The 16,896-nt window shown below is 43.7% G+C and overlaps 1 protein-coding gene across 5 annotated transcripts in view; it reads right to left on the bottom strand.

Moving 5' to 3' along the window:
* MAN1C1 (mannosidase alpha class 1C member 1) overlaps positions 1-16,896 on the bottom strand; it is a 276,387-nt gene that overhangs the window by 134,893 nt on the left and 124,598 nt on the right. For all 5 annotated transcript variants that reach the window (XM_061597579.1, XM_061597577.1, XM_061597581.1 and 2 more), the window contains exon 2: positions 5,857-5,953. In XM_061597579.1, coding sequence (XP_061453563.1) covers positions 5,857-5,953 — 97 coding nt within the window. The remainder of the gene's footprint in view (positions 1-5,856; positions 5,954-16,896) is intronic.

The following is a 16,896-nucleotide window of genomic DNA, read 5'->3' as shown; positions in this document are numbered from 1 at the left end:
CATCCACAATCACGTATAAGTGAAGTTCCCTGGGGGAAAGGAAGGTTCCTGCCAGAATGCTCCAATGCTGCATGCAGGAAGCCAGCGGTGTGGGCTACCTAAGATACCCAAATGATCATGGCACTCTGGAGGAGAGGGGCTCCTGTAAATATCAGTTTATCAGGAAGGCCATCCTACACGATATAGGACTCGAGCCTTCAGTGTTGTGGCACCTTTGGAATTCTCTCCCCTTGAACATTAGACAGGCGCTATCTTTGTTGCCTTCTGGGTGCCCGCTGAAGACCTTCCTCTTCCAAGTGTTTTAAATAGAGATCTTTATCCCAGTCGGCATCTGTATTAGAACTGTTTTTAGATGTTTTAATTGTTTTATTGCTTTTGTGTTTGCCGGCTGGGGCTCCTCTGGGAGGATTGGGGGGGTATATTTAAGAAATATGAACTTTTCCTCTTTCAACAAGCCTTTTAAGCAGAGACCTTATCCCAGTCTGTGTCCATCTTGGAATTGCTTTTTAATATGTTTTTAAAGCTTTTTTAAAAAAATGATTTTAAATGTGTTGTTTTAATATGGTTTTAAGGATGTGTTGATGTTTTAGAGTGTTTTGAGTGCTTTTGTTTGCCGACCTGGGCTTCTACTGGGAGGGAGGGCGGGATATAAATCTAATAAACAAACAAACAAATAATAAACAGACTCTGGCCACTGGAAAGAATCCATTTCAGAAAGAACAAGAATGTTAATAGAAGCCTTCCAGATGAAATAACCAATTCCAAAAAAGAGTAACACAGAAGCATAAAGGTTTCAGATTCCACGGTGACTTCAGCAAAGGTCCAGAGCCTACCGAGCCATTTTTAGAAGCAGGACGAGATGGTTTGTTCTGTTTCCCCTCTGGAGTCTCAAGCGACTGGATGGCTTATCAATAGAAAGAAATGTCTAGTGCAGTGGTTCTTAACCTTTTTTGGGTCACAATTCCCTTTGAGCATCTGATGAAAGCTATGGATCCCCGCCTTGGAAAAACGCACATTAACACATACACACTAAATTTTGCGTACAATCTATTTTATTGCATGGGAAATTGTTTGTGGGTTTTTCGTGCCCAGTTCATGGATCCTCTGAAGCCCATTCATGGACCACAGGTTAAGAACCCCCAATCTACAGCACTGTAGGCAGTTGCACCTGTGTGGAGCTCTCCATTTGGATGAAGCTGTAAAAGGCTTGGTTTTGGGAGGTGGGAAGTCCATAGCCAAATATCCTCATCTGACCCTTGACACAAGCGATGGGAAAGGAATGAAAGGGATTTAACTGCCAAGAGTGGGGTCCAGGGCTGACATCTCTTTCCACTATGTAAACAGCTGAAGCTGAAAGGTCCAGGCCAGACAAATGCAAGTTCTAGGAGAAAGGAAGCTGGGGAAAATGTATGGATGGTTTGCTAAGAAGCATATTACTCAGCTGCAGAACTGTACTCTCCTGAACTGCCCCGAGATTAATGGTTCGAAACCAATAACGAAGCTAAAATGTGTGCATTGGACAATCTTTCTCCAGATGGTCAAAGTCAGACTGGGATCAGATTTACCATACTAAGAATTAAATGTCAAATTTTGAGATGGTTCCCTGTCACATAATCCGTATAAGACCCTGAAATCCATTTTTAGGTTAGGAATGAATAAACACAAAATAGTAACCCTAAAGGCCCTATTTTGGCATTAAATGGACTGCCTTCAAGTCGATCCTGACTTATGGCTACCTTATGAATAGGGTTTTCATGGTAAGCAGTATTCCAAGGGGGTTTACCATTGCCTCCCTCTGAGGCTAGTCCTCCCCAGCTGGCTAGGGCCTGCGCAGCTTGCCACAGCTACACAAGCCAACCCCTTCTTTGTCCACAACTGCCACCTGGGGGGCAACCGGGCTCCTTGGGACTATGCAGCTTGCCCACAGCTGCACAGATGGCAGAGCACGTAACCCCTGAGCCACTCACTGTGGGGGGGGATCTTTAGCTGGCTCTTGACACCCAGGAGACACGAATGGGGATTTGAACTCACAGATGGACTCCCAGGCAGGTTCTCCTCCCCACTGTGCTATACCAGCTGTATTAAGCAGTATATAAATTAATAAACAACAACCAGCCATACCATTTAGGACACTCCTAGTGTCAGCAGACAAGCCACATGAGGACTGTGCCTGTTTGTCCCCTCTTGGCCATCCAACATTGTACAGACCTGATGGGTTCCAATCCAGGCCACAGACGATGGCCTTGACAATTCCCAACCTCAGGGGTCGTCACACTGAAGTGATGCAAGCAAATGCAGTAAACAGCAGCCTGCGAAAACTGTAGCCTACACTCTGTCTCAACAATGGTGTCTAGATTGGAACAACAGCAATGCTTTCAGCTTTTCCATTTTTATGTAGATCTGACAACTAGCAGTGCTGTCTAGAGGCAGCCTTGCAGGGCTAGTCAGAAGTTCTATACAAGTTTTAATCTAATCAAGTTTTCACATCAAAAGATGGTGCCATTGAAGAGCTGAGTGACAGAAGAAGGTGCTTAGCTTCAGCAAAAGGGGGGGAGGAGAAGAAAGAGACTAACAAAGAGAACACGGCTGCCTAAGCAGCATAAGCATTTGAATTACCCCAAACACTATAATCTGCTAAAGGGAAAATTATACAAACCAGAAAGCACACAAAGAAAAGCCTTCAATACTGATTCACATATTCAATATTTCATGAGAGCCATCTTCCCCTGAACAGAATGGATGTGAGAGGAAATGTTTGGCCAACTCAGGGAGTTACAGGTCCAGGCAGCAACACTGTCAAGTTGAAAGTAATGCCACAGAGTTTAACTGTACAGGCTCGCAGTTTTGGTGTACTCCTGGATTCATCCCTGAGCTTAGCTGTTCAGGTTTCAGCCATGGCCAGGAATGCCTTTGCACAGTTAAAACTAGTGCGCCAACTGTGCCAATTCCTGGAGATGTCTGATCTGGCCACAGTGACACATGCTTTGGTCACAATCTGCCTGGATTACTGTAACATGCTCTACACAGGGCTGCCTGCGAAGAATGTTTGGAAACTTCATCTGGTCCAAAGAGCTGCAGCCAGACTGTTAACTGACGCTGGTTACAGGAAGCACACGGCAACCTTGTTACAACAGCTCCACTGGCTACTGGTCTGTTTCCGAGTGCAATTCAAAGAGCTGGTTATGACCTATAAAGCCCTATATGGCTCAGGTCCAGGCTACTGAAGGACAGTATCTTCCCATATGAGCCTGCCTGAGCCCTGAGATCATCGACGGAGGCCCTTCTCGTGCTCCTGTCACCCTTACAGGCACATCTGGTGGGAACACGGGAAACAGCCTCCTTGGTGGCTGCCCCAGCCTCTGGAACTCCTTTCCTAGAAAGGTTAGACTGGCTCTCTCCCTGCTGCCCTTCCATCGACAGGTGAGGTTTTTCTGTCCCAGCTGGCTTTTGGGAACTCACCAGAAGAGCTTTTAAATAGGGTGGTGTTTTTACTGATTTGTATTTTCTGTTTTTTTAAAAAATCACCATGTTTCAATGGTTTTAATTTTATAGTTAGTTTCATTACATTTTAATTATAACTTCTGTGTGTTTTACTCATATGTTTTTAACTGCATTTGTTTAAATTTTTGTAAGCCGCCTTGAGTCCCAGTTCTGGGGAAAAGGCAGGATATAAATAAAATAATAATAATAACAACAACAGCCATTTCTATTTATATATATAAAAACAGACACACCTCCTTTATGGAGGAGCTCAAGAGGATCCAGCATAAGGGTGGGGCTACTTGGTTCCAGTGCCTGAAGCAACAGCCAAGATCCAAAAACTGGGAAGCCAGTTCTATATGTCCAAATGAGCTTTGGGCTTACGGTTTCTCAAACTGCAGTATCCCCATCCCTGCCCCTGCTATACTTACACACATAACAGGACAAACTGGTTTCAAAATAGAGAGGACTTTCAAAAGCTATCTGTGATATGGCTAGGGAGTCCGCTGAAAAACTCCCCCATCAAAAAACCCATTGGGCATGCTCAAGCAACGAAGTTCATGGAGCCTATCTCTTCAAATCCTCCTTAATATGTACATAACCTTAAAATTGGCAGGTAAGGCCTTGTTGGAAGCTGCCCAGTTGGTGCTGACCCGTGACAGGGCCTTTTCAGTGGTGGCTCCCCATTTGTGGAATGCCCGCTCTAATGAAATGCATCTGTCTCTCTCATTACAGTAGGGCCCCGCTTATATGGCGGGTTCCGTTCTGGACCCCCGCCGTAAAGTGGAAATCGCCGTAAGGCGGAACCCCATTGACTTTAATGGGGCACGCTGCGCAAAAATGCCGCAAAATGCCACAAAACCGGCTTTTAAAGAGGGGAGGAAAGCCGCCGCATTAGCGGAATGCCGGGAAGCGGGGCCCTACTGTATTGACTTTCAGGAGGAATGTTAAGACATTAGGCACTTGATGGCTGACAAGCACTGTTTCTGGCAACTCTGATAGCACTGGTTGATAAAATGTTTGGAATATAAATAAATACATACCAGTGTGGTGCAGTGGTTAAGGTGTTGGACTACAACCTGGAATACCAGGGTTCGAATCCCCACACAGCCATGAAGCTCACTGGGTGACCTTGGGCCAGTCACTACCTCTCAGCCTCAGGGGGAGGCAATGGTCAACCCCCTCTTATCATGAAAACCCTACTCATAGGGTTGCCATAAGTCAGGATTGACTTGAAGGCAGTCCATTTCCATTTTCATCCCCTGTGGCCCCAACAACCACGGTTGTTCACTATTTTGTAATGGGGACATTTTAGATTTGGATGGGGAATGCAAAGAGATTTCAGTTGAACAGCACCTGAGGCTTTATCCTAGACTTTTATTTGATTTTAATTATCTGAGATCTCTCGTTGTATCATGATTCTATAACTTATTTTAAAGTGTACTTTTACTGTAAGCTGCTCCAAGAATTTTGCTGAAAAGCAGCCTATAAATGTTCAGAATAAATAAAATGATTTAAACCTGTACAGTACGGGGCTTAGTTCTCTCCTGCTTGCTCTCTGCCCTCAGGAGGAAATCCAGAGTGGCTTTCAGCTCCTCCTAGGCCCATGATCTTGACTGTTAAAACAAGAGAAAATTGATCTCCCCATTGCCTGGCTCAGTGAGCATCCAGCTGTACAGTGAGGCTATCCAACGACAGTGCTGCAGTCACTGTGCAGCCCTCACTCCACTATGTAAAAAGGCCAGTTAATTAGTCATAACTCCGGACTGCATCTAAAAAAGTGGTAATCTAGATTAGAATATGCACAAGAAATTGGTTGGTCAATTCATGTTGAATTTCAATGCCGGTTTTTCTTGTGAGTTTTTCAAAACTAGTTTCATTATTTTTTACATACCTAATTCTTGCAATTGCCAACAACTAAAATAATGGCCTGTAAGTCCCTGAGACACATGGACCTCCTTTCAGGAATGGGTCTTGTTTTTTCTGTTACAATTTCCCTCTACCTTTCTTCGACTACTGACCCACATACCTCCTCAGACTCCAACATGGATTTATGTACTCCCTCTCTCCAGTACCTTAAGATTTTTTTTTTAAAAAAAAGACTTTCTCCAGTTCTTAGGGAATGGCATCATGACTGTCATAAGGAGCAGTTAATCAGCATTCTACACAGCTCAGATTCTGCTGGAACTAAAAACAAAGGAGCTGTCACTGGTCTTGATTCAGGTTTGAAATACATACATCTGTCCTACAAGAGGAAACTGTGGATCTGCTGTGGGCTTAGTCACTCCTCGAGGTATGTGCATCTGTCTCTAATCTAATTTTCTCTCTCCTAAACATTTAATAGTTGAGAGCATTCTGGCAAATTGTTCCGCTCACCAAACATATTCCCGATGTGCCCGTTCTTAGTGAGAGGTCTCAGTTCGTTTTTCCCCAATGCATATTGCTTGTAGTTATCCCAAGCAAACTTCATCATCTGCAAGAAAAAGAGAAAGGCAATTAATAGCTAGCTGGATATTAGACTGCTATATTCATCGCCTTTGTGAATCATTGTGTTGAAAGACAGATTATACGGCAGACAGAAAAGATAAGGTCACTGGGAGGGATGTAAGAAGGCAGCAATTTTGCTTCCAACTCGTATTTGTCACAATTAGCACTATTTCTATTCTGTTGCAATTTGGTTTCCACCAAATAATTATGTTATTCTTCTCTCTGTCCACTATCTAACATTATGTAAAGGCATAACTATTTACCTTATGCAACTTACATTCATTTCAGTGTAAAGGAAAGTGAAATCAATGTTAAAAAAAGTCATTAATTACAAATAGTTTGCAGAGTTAAAAACGATGTAAACAAATGCCAATCATATTTGCTTGACAGATTTCCATTCCTGAGCACAGAGGAACACATGAACTGCAACAGTTTTCACTTTCTTTTCCATTTTCATCAGAATTCTGTGACATCCCTAATCACTGGGTACAACACTGAGACATAACCAAAGGGACAGCCCTGTTGGATTAGATCAAAGCTCCCTCTTAGCAAGCATCCTTACATCCCCAATCGATCACTGCGCTCTGCAGGTGAGGGCCTCCTGCAGATACTGTCTTATCAGGAGGTCCATTCCGCACTATATGGGAATTGGGCCTTTAGTGTAGTGGTGCCTACCCTTTGGAATTCCCTCCCTTTAAATATTAGACAGACACCATCTCTGTTATCTTTTCAGCACCTACTGAAGACCTTCCTCTTTCAACAAGCCTTTTAAGTAGAGACCTTTATCTCAGTCTGCGTCTGTGTTGGAATTGCTTTTTAAGATGTTTTTAAAGCTTTTTTAAAAGATATTTTGTTTTAATATATTTTAATGCCTGTTTTATGATGTCTTATAGTGTTTATGTTTGCCGCCTTGGGCTCCTACTGGGAGGAAGGGTGGGATATAAATTTAATAAATATTAATAATCCTATAATGGACAACCAGATGCCTCTGAAAATCTCACAAGCAGGGCATAAAGGCTCAGGAACTAAGAAAAACAGTGCTGACATGAGACACAGTCATAGGCCTTACAGATAAATTCACCAGGCCCAGATGTCAGGGCCAGAACATGAGACTGTGCTGCTGGAGTTGCTGCCGCCTCTTCCCCCCATTTCTTCTCCTCTGCCACTTGCTGTCCCCCAATATTCCTCCTTCTCTCACCCCTGCTTATTTTTTAAAATTCTGCCTCTGTTTCAGTGATACTGCACTGGTTCTCTGCCTATTGGACCAGTGCTTTTTAACTTGTTCATAAATGATCTGGAGTTAGAGGAGAACAGTGAGGTAGCTGAGTTTGCAGATGACATGAAATTGTTTAGGGTAGGAAAAACAAAAAGGGATTACGAGGAGCTTCAAAATGGCAAATGCGGTTCAACATAAGCAAGTGTACAGCAATACACATTGGGACAAAACAATCCTAACTTTGCATATACGCTAATGGGGTCTGAACTGGCACTGACTGACCAGGAAAGAGATCTTGGAGTTGTGATGGATAGCTCGGTGAAAAGGTCAACTCAGCGTGCAGCAGCAATGAAAATGGCAAATTCTACATTTGGAATCATTAGGAAAGTGACTGAAAATAAGACTGCCAATATCATAATGCCATTATACAAACATATTATGTGACCACACTTGGAAGTCTGGGATGCTTTTGGTTGAAGCTCTGTCACTGGAGGCCCAGGTAGTCTCAGTTGCCAGAAGTGCCTTTTAACAGCTATTCCTGGTAAGACAACTTTGACTGTTCCTTTAAAAGAGGGTTGATCAAATTCATGGAGGATAAGGCTATCAATGGTAACTATATACTAGCTCCAATATTGGAGGCAGTATGCCACTGAATACCATTGACCAAGGATCACAAGCGGGAAGAATGGTGTGACACTCGGGTCCTGCTTATGGACTTCTCCCAGTGGCCAAGTAAATGCTTATGGGAATAGGATGCTGGGACTAGATGGGTCTTTGGTCTAATCCAGCAGGGCTATTCTGAAATTCTTAACACAATATTCCCCCCTGCCATTTCCACACATACACACACACCCTTGGCATTCAGATGGGCATTTCCTTTTGCTATTGCTGCTAGCAGCAGTTGATAAAACCTATCCTCTATGGTTGGACATGAGTACAACATTCTGCTTAGCAGCACAACTAGAGGATGACAGAACTGGGGAAAAGCCATAGCTCAACGGCAGAGCATCTGCTTTGCATGCAGAAGATCCCAAGTTCAATCCCTAGTATCTCCAGGTAGAGCTCGGAGGGGCCCTGGTTTGACTCCCTGGAGAGCCGCTGCCAGTCAGTGTAGACAGTACTGAGCGAGATGGCCTGATGGTCTGCCGCAGTATAAGGCAGCCTCCTATATTCCTAACCTAATCTTGAGCTTAACCGTGGCAATGTGGCAAGGCTCTGGTAGTTTCACATGTGAGCATGGACATTGCAAGAATAGCTAGCTAGGACCGTTGCAGAGCGCCTCGCTTTCACTCACGTACTAAACCTCTGTCTGTGCCATTCCTGCTATCTGGGCAACAGACCATGGCGACTAAAGTAACAAGTTCTTGAAGTTTACAAGGTGCCCGATTCACTGAGGTTTTTCTCTCCACATTTAGTTTCAAAAATTGAAAGCAAAATGAAGTGGGTGACACACAGAGTGAGGCAGGGCTCAAACGGGTGTCAGTTCAGAATGTCTTCATTCTGGAAGCAAATCTGGGGCCAGCAGGAGGTGTGGCAGCACATACTTATAGCATTTTCTGAAGCTGAGGCTGGAGGCAACATAGAAAGACAAGAGGCTGCCTTATCCAGAGCCAGGCCATCAGTCCATCTAGCTTAGGACTGTCTGCACCGACTGGAAGCAGCCCTCCAGGGTTTCAGACAGGGGTGCCTCCCAGCCCCACCAGGAGATGCCACTGGTAATGGAACCTGGGACCTTCTGAAAGCAATGCAGATGCTCTGCCCCTGAGCTACGGCCCTTCCCCGACAGATGGTTGGAGATGACAGCAGATGGTTTGGGATAGCTGGCAATCTGAATGAGGGATTGTTGTCCATGCTGTATGTGCTCAGCCTACTTTCTCCTCTGGTGAACATTATTTTGTATTGCTTCAAAACCCTGCATGACTAAAGGGGACAAAAGGACAGTGTGAAGCAAAGCCCCTTATGGAAAAGCTAGTGTTTGTCTCCTGTCTGTATCTTATGTGAGCCTGATTGGTGCTTGGCTGGGAGACCACTGGAAGCCCTCTGCAGAAGCCAGTTTCACCATGCTAAAGAAAGAGGAGGGGAGTGCAAGAAGTTTTTTTTAAAAAAGTCTTGTTTTTAATGTTTGGAACTAAATGTGGGGAAACCTCAATGAATCAGGCACCTTGTAAATCTCCATGTCCTGGAAAGGCAAGTCTTCATCGTGCCTTCTTAAAAAGTTCCTTATGGCACATGCAATTCTTCGACTCCAAAGAGCACAGTTTGGAAGAGACTTCCAAGAAATCCCAAAACTGGTCTTCCGGGAAGGGCTCTGATGCATGGGGTCACTGACACATATGTACAAACAGAACTTTTTTGCCTTCCCTTCACATGCTTGACTCCAGCTGGCAAGGGAAGTTAAAATGACAAAGATCCATCCTTAAAGAGACTAGAACTGCAACCAGTTGCCAAGCTTTTCCCTAAAGGAGGCCTCTTTTTAAAAAACAGGATCTAAGGCTACCTAGGTCTCAGGAGCTTTCTGAGGTCACAATCCTCAAGCTACCTAGTCTAGAGCAAGCTTAGTCTGCAGTCTGGGGGATGATGATGATGATAACAATAACAACATCGTTCACTAGCCCAATTAAAACATTTATTTTTGGCATAATTACTACAATTCAAAGTAGCGCGATCAGGACTTGATCCATCTGCAGGAACGTTTGAATGCCTTTCCCATATGAACATAAGAGCCCTGCTAGATCATAGTCCAGCAACCTGTTCTTACAGCCAACCAGATGCCTACGGGAAACCTAACAGCAGGAATGGGGAAAACAACATTCTCCCCACTTGTGATTCCCAGCACACAACCAGTATTCAGAGACATACTACCTCTAACAGTGGAAGCAGAACCTAGTCATTGTGGCTAGCAGCCGTCGATAGCCTTATGCTCCATGAGTTTGTCTAATCCACTTTTAAAGTCATCTAAAATGGTGGCCATGATATAAGCTTAAATGCCCTTCCCAAGTGGACTCCATTTCCCATTAACGCCAGCCAGCATGGCCAATGACCAGGGATGATGGAACTTGTAGTTGAGCAACATCTGGAGGGCCACATGTTTGCTACCCCTGATGTAGAAAGTACCTGTCAAGTAAATTTACTTGTTGCTCAGATGATCAGTGATAGAGCTTCTGCCATGCATGCAGAAGGTTCAATCCCTGGCATCTCCAGTTAGGGTTGGGACAGGCACCTGCCTGAAACTTTGGAGAGCCACTGCCAGTCAGTGTTGACAATACTGTGCTAGATGGACCAATGGTCTGACTCAGCAGGCAGTTTCCTATACTCCGAAGACGTAATGCAGCCTGGGGAAACTCCATCAGACCTTGATGCCTGTCCACAAACCCTAAAGTAAGAGACTAGGTCAGCAGGTTTGGTGACCCTCTTTGATGCAAGAGATTTTTGGGGTGACCTGTGAGTTTGTTTGAGCCCTGGGTGAGAGCTTGGAGTCCTGAGTGAAAGCCCGGAGGCTGAGAGGTGTTGAGTGTGGAAGCTTTTTAGAAGAAGGGGTTACTATCTATTGTGGTATATGCTTTCATTATATATTTATCAGGGTGTGTTCATTTGTATTTGCATTGATGGTTTAACTGTAGTATTTGTGTTTTTTAAAATTTGCAATACACCGCTTAGAGATATTTTTTATATTAAGCGCTACAGAAATGGTCTTAAATAAATATTCAAAAAAAACCTTGCCCTTTGGCTCCCCATCCCCCTTCCTTCTTTCCTTTTTATTTTTTGCCACCTTTCCACGAAAAATTGTGCTCAAGGCAGCTTACAAGGTGAACAAGAAATACATTTCAAAAACAATTGGAAAAACCATTTCCTAATAACAAAAAATAATAAAACAGTAACACAACCACAAATGTAACAGCAAGCAAAAACAACTTTTCAATATTATGAACATAATAAAACAATCTTTAAAAACAGACAAAGAAGAAGTAACCGTTAACCCCCCCCCCAGCTCCTAAGGAAAACCATCAACTATATCTCCTATAAAACTTCATCATTCTAAGCAGAGGCTTGTTTTGGAGGGACTCACAGCAGCAGAGTGTCTTTGTAAGCAGCGGTGTGGACTCCTCCCCTTCAACACAGGTGCAGGCAGGTGTAGGCTTCCAAAGTCACTTTGGGGTAAAAGGGGCAGGGCAGGTCTTCTCCCAGGCTGGCAGAGCTTCTGCAGAGAACTCCTTACCAGGCTTTCATATCCAGCACAGACTATTCTCTTACATTTATATCCCACCTTACATGCTCCCCCTCCTCAATTCAGTCCTCACAACAGTCCTTTAAGGTAGATTAGTATGAGAGGTAATGATTGGTGCAAGGTCACCCAGTGAGCTTCATGGCTTGGGGAGGGTGGGGGGGATTTGAACCGGGGTCACAACAGACCGAGTCACATTCTAACCACCATGTCACACGGGCTCTTATAGAGCTCTTCATAGGCTGTGGGCACAGTAGTTGCTTCAATAGCAGTGAGAATGGTTTTCCTGGCTGCTTTTGAAGTGACTCTGCCCTCTGCTGAACACACCTCCCTTCCCCACTGTTGACTTCAGACCTGTCAGGATCGCCCACAGCAAAGTGTTGGGCCAATCATTATCTCTGCCTGAGCCTGCAGCAAAGCGCTTCCATTGGCCACACCTGGAAGGCAAATGGGTTGATGTACCAATCAGTTGCAAAAGCTGAATTCAAACAAAAACACAGTCAAGCTCATCCAACCAGGTTTTAGAGTAAAGAGGGGCAGAGTTTGACTTGCATCACGTGCCCCCATTTTGAGGTGGGAAAAAAGAGGTGAAGACACACTGGAACCAGCATAACAGTAAGTATGTCTCTACCATAGTCTCATCCTTCCCGATTATCTTTCCCTCCTTATATCCCTATATATATATATGCCAATAACATTTGCTTTTCCAAATTTAGCACTAATTTCTTTTCCTGTTTCCCATCCCCACCTGCATACCACTCATTCCTATAGCGAAACAAACGAAAACAAACCCTGCCCCAAACAATGGGGTTGCTCAACCCTCACTTACAGGATCCCACAGGGAGATCTGGGGCATGGGTGTTCTCAATAAAAGCCCTCGTTCCACATACATCACACATGACGCAATGAGAGAGGGAATAACAAGACCACCATACTCTTCAGTGCCACACCTCCTTGGGGCCTGACAGTACTGGAAGGGTCATTTCCCATGTGGTCTGGTGGGCCCATGAGAGGAGAGCCTCTAAAATGTTCTCACAGCCCCAACCATGCAGATGCGATTCTCAGGAGCAGCCACATCAAAAATAAACCGTTTCAATTCGGCCTTCTGGGCCTGGGCTTTTGATGAAGGCATTGTGGCTCTTGAAACAACCAGCGGCGTTCATTCCCTCTGTTCAACAGGCCAGACGAAGCCCTTTGGATACAGCTCAATTAACCCAAAATCATTACCACTGCCTGGTTCTTTAGTTGCAGTTAGGTCTGAGTTGGGTCTCCCTCAAAAGGCATAGACAGACAGACAAGACGGAACAGACAGACAGACCTGGGAGGAAGGTGAGATGGAGCGGGAGACAATGAAGGGGGAAAGAGAGACACAGAAGATGTTACAGGCACCCATCTATGAATGCATACAGGTCTCCACCTGTAATTCACTACGGTTGAAACTGTGATGGCTTTCTCAGCAGGAGCACCTCTCTTGCACCAACAGGTATCATTCACCGAGTCTGGAACGCTGCTCCTAGTATATCGGACAGGCACCTACAGTTTTGGAATTTTGTTGGCCACAGAAAAAGTTTTTGTTTTGCCAAGCTCTTTTGGAGAATTAATTTGATTTGGTGTAGGTCATTCATCTTGTGTTTTAAGTTTTAATGATTGTATTGTACACTGCCTTTGCTTTTGTTTTTTTTAAATGAGTTGGCAGTTTATAAATATTCTTACAAATAAAATAAGTAAGTCTATATGGATTGTGTCAGGGCGAAAGACTGTGTCCAGAGGCTTTCCAACTCCTGCCTCAGTGGAGACAGAAAGCAGGGTGTGGGGAACTTGCTTTTAAGGACCACTCTTCTGTCTTTCCCAAGCTGAGATTGAAAAGCCAGAATCTGGCAGTACATTTCTAATTGGACCAAGTTTGAGTGAAGATTCCCAACCCTGTTTGCTACTTGCATACAAAGCAACAAGGAGGAGGATGGAATCGGAAACCCTCCCCGCAGCTGGTTTTCCCTTAGCCAGCGTTCTCAGAAGTATTTACTGGTTAAGTAGGGAAAAGTAGTCAGGTCAATTATAGACCAAAAGCAGCGGGTGGAAGAAGGATTAAGGCAGCGCTTCACCTAGTAGCTGCTACTTTCTTCCAGTAAATGCCCCCAACCCACCGCTGCTTTGCGAGTCAATGGGAAACACAGCATTGCGGAGTCCAATCTTTGCCATGAATACGCCATTGCAGCCTAAACCCAACTTAGCAGCCCTGTAATTTCAGCAGGTTCCCATGGAGGCAGGATATGAAATAAGGCCTATGGACCTCTTATTACCCAGCATGTCATTATGGGAGTATGAATCTACTTTACTCTGTCTTGTAAATGTGCTCATTGACAAGGATCCTTCCTATTTTTCCATGCAGATTCCCCAGGGTATAGACAGTATGAGGAGGAGCCAGGCTTCTCGCACCCAAGATTCTTAGAGTTGTTTTCATTTCCTGTGTGTGCTTCGCGACTCTCTCTCCAAGCTGTCCAATTTCCAAAGCTCAACGTTACTAGCATCTGGCAGGACCCACTTTAATTAGTGCAGGAGTCCTCACACACACACACACACACACACACACACACACACACACACACACACCCCTACTACTACTACTACTACTACTACTATTACTATTACTACTACTACTACTACTCCAACTCCACAGTGTTTATTTTTTTCTTTGGAGTGGGAAGCAGGGAGGAAACTCTGCCATCAGTCTTCCAAAGTAAATTTTCACTGAGCTGGACACATGGTTGAGAGTAAACATGACCAGAACAGACTGATAACATTAAGATGCTACCACCAAAACGAAGGCATTCCGGATTAATTAAAAAAAGGTGGGGGGGAAGCTACTCAGCTTTTGAGATTCAGCGTGGGATGAATCAGTCTCCAGAATTCATTAACTCTCACAGCCTAAATGTACTTGCTTGCAAGAACACAACCTTCTGTAGAAGGCTCTTGAGTATACGTCACTCATCTGACTCAGGTTTTTCATACCACTTTTTCCTGAATCGTGGTATGATGCTGTCTATCAATAGCAATCGTACCAGCTAAAGGGAGGACTGCAAATTGAATCCATTCATTCAGTCTTGTGAGTATGCCTGCAGACGTTGCTAGCCCCCTGCAAAATGTCTGTAAGTCATCCATCTACACATATCTATAGAAGCCATTTGTAGCGTAAAAGAAACTGAATTTTTACAAAGGTTATGTTTGGTTCGCTGGATGCAGTTCTTTATCTACCATGCGTGACGAAGCAAGAAGCTATTTGCAAAAATGGATTGACAGAGATTCATTACAAGTTCAATCAAATAATCAAAATTTGCTCCCCAATTAACAGAGTAGCACTGACTGGAATGTGCTTGGTGGTAGAGCGTCTGCTTTGCATGAAGGAAGTCCCAGGTTCAATCGTCAGCAACTCCAGGTAGGGCTGGAATAGTCCCATATCTGAATCCCTGGAGAGCCGCTGCCAGTTAGTGTAGACAATCCAGAGCTAGATGGACCAATGGTTGACTCCTATATTTCTAATGAAGGGCACATTGCTATGTAGGGACATACAGTCAAGTCTCCTTCTTCCTCACCCCCTCTACCAAAATCTAATGACAGAGAAACACAAGGACACAGCTTCCTTCCAGCTGTTTTTGAAACCTGGCTTTTGAATACACTTATTATGGCTTCCTTTGTACTCCCAAGAACTGCTAGTAACAGACACTATCAGAGTTCAGATGAAATCAGCACCAAGAAATCTTTTGAATCTTATTGATGCTATTTTTTTAAAAAAATGAAAATAATAAAAAACAAATATTTTTGTTGCTTTTAGGCTATATTTTGGCTTTTGTATGTATGTTCATAGGGAATATGCTACACTCCGGATTCCTCAATAGATGAAAACAGAAAATAATATTCAAAGTGAAGTTTTCCTCTAACAGTAAGTGGGAGCTTTTGTTTTTAAAAATGGCAAGTTGACTCCCAGGAAGAGAAAGCACAGCCTCTTTCTAACTTCTAAAAAGGTGCCAATGTTGACTTAAGCAACTGGACTGAATGTATGAACCTGTCAACTAATTAGAAAGAGCCAGTCGATTAACTGGATGGCAGGTCTTATTTCATATCTTGCTTGATGCCTGATGAAAAAAATATTTTCTTAATGGCTGACCATATCCGAGAAGTAACCCATAATGTATCCTTTTTTATAATAGCAGCCAGAAAACTTCGGGCAAATCACATCGCCTCAACAAATATCATCTAGGCACGTTTTTAATTCCCCTTGTTTGATTATAAATTATTGTATTTCTATCATGTTTGTATTGTATTTTTACTGTATTACTTGCGTTGGCCTCCGGCCCTGCAATTCAACTTAATAAACATTCAAACATATCTTGCTTGTTCATACATCACACCTATTTTATGTGAACAGAAAACATCAATACTCTTTCAGCAAGAAGTTATATAGCTGGGGGAGGGGTCACCTTGGCTCCAGACCACCGCACCCCAAAATCTGGAAGATTAGATTCAATGAGAAAATTAAGCCAAACATACAGTTCCCCAGAAGTTTGTGATTTTCAGCTCCATCCATCAAAAATGCCTCCCCCATTTGAGGATAACTGCTTCAGAGTAAGAATACAATCAGCACAACGCATCCACTTGGATCATGAAAATGAGGTTAATCAAACATTGTACAATTTTGTACATGGTGAACTTATGCAGCTGCAACACTGATTTGCTCTCAACAGGTTGGAGAAGTTAAATCAACAGAGTAACCCACCCCCCTCCCTGCAGCACATTTCTTTTTCCTCCTGAAACCATGACTGAGCAGATGGTTGGCACAGAGGCACCTTACCTGTGGTAAAGATTAACCAAGATCCAAAGCCACAATATGAAGCGGTTAGATCTCAAGGCAGATCTCATTCATTAGTTTGTTTGAAAAGCACCTCCTCCTACAAATTAAGGCCACAGCTCAAAAGAAACGTTTGTTCCCAATAAGGCACTGTGTGGTCCACCCAAAATGTACTCAGCAATAACATTTGAGCCCAGCAACAGTTTTTGTTCATGTTTGCCCTTTTGCCAACCAAATGGAAAATGAGGATGAATTTCTCATGCTGTTATAAACAGGCTTAGTATTGGGCAAAAGAGAGGGAGGGACACGGAGAGAGGAGAGAGTCTCTAGTTGGCTGCTTTGGCCACAGTATCTGAAACTCTTGCTTTTTTTCCTCTTCTGGGGCTTCAAATCATAGGGAGGATGGATCACTTTCAACATATTGCCTAGAGACACTGGGGAACCAAGTGTTCTCTTGTGAACAGCAACAATTTCATTTACAGTTCTTATACTCTTGTGGTCGTGCACAGTCCGCATATTTCTATATTTATTGTCCTGGGGTCCCTTTCATCACTGCTCCAGGAATATTGACTGCAGGCATTTATTAGTGGCCAGCCTGTTCCAAATAATCCAATTTTTATTAATTTATCACTGAGGTTAGGGGCTGGA

The sequence above is a fragment of the Rhineura floridana genome, chromosome 15, assembly GCF_030035675.1.
Source record: "Rhineura floridana isolate rRhiFlo1 chromosome 15, rRhiFlo1.hap2, whole genome shotgun sequence".
NCBI lineage: Eukaryota > Metazoa > Chordata > Lepidosauria > Squamata > Rhineuridae > Rhineura > Rhineura floridana.
The sequence above is the reverse complement of the archived record's forward strand: the minus strand, read 5'-3'. Positions and strand labels throughout refer to the sequence as shown.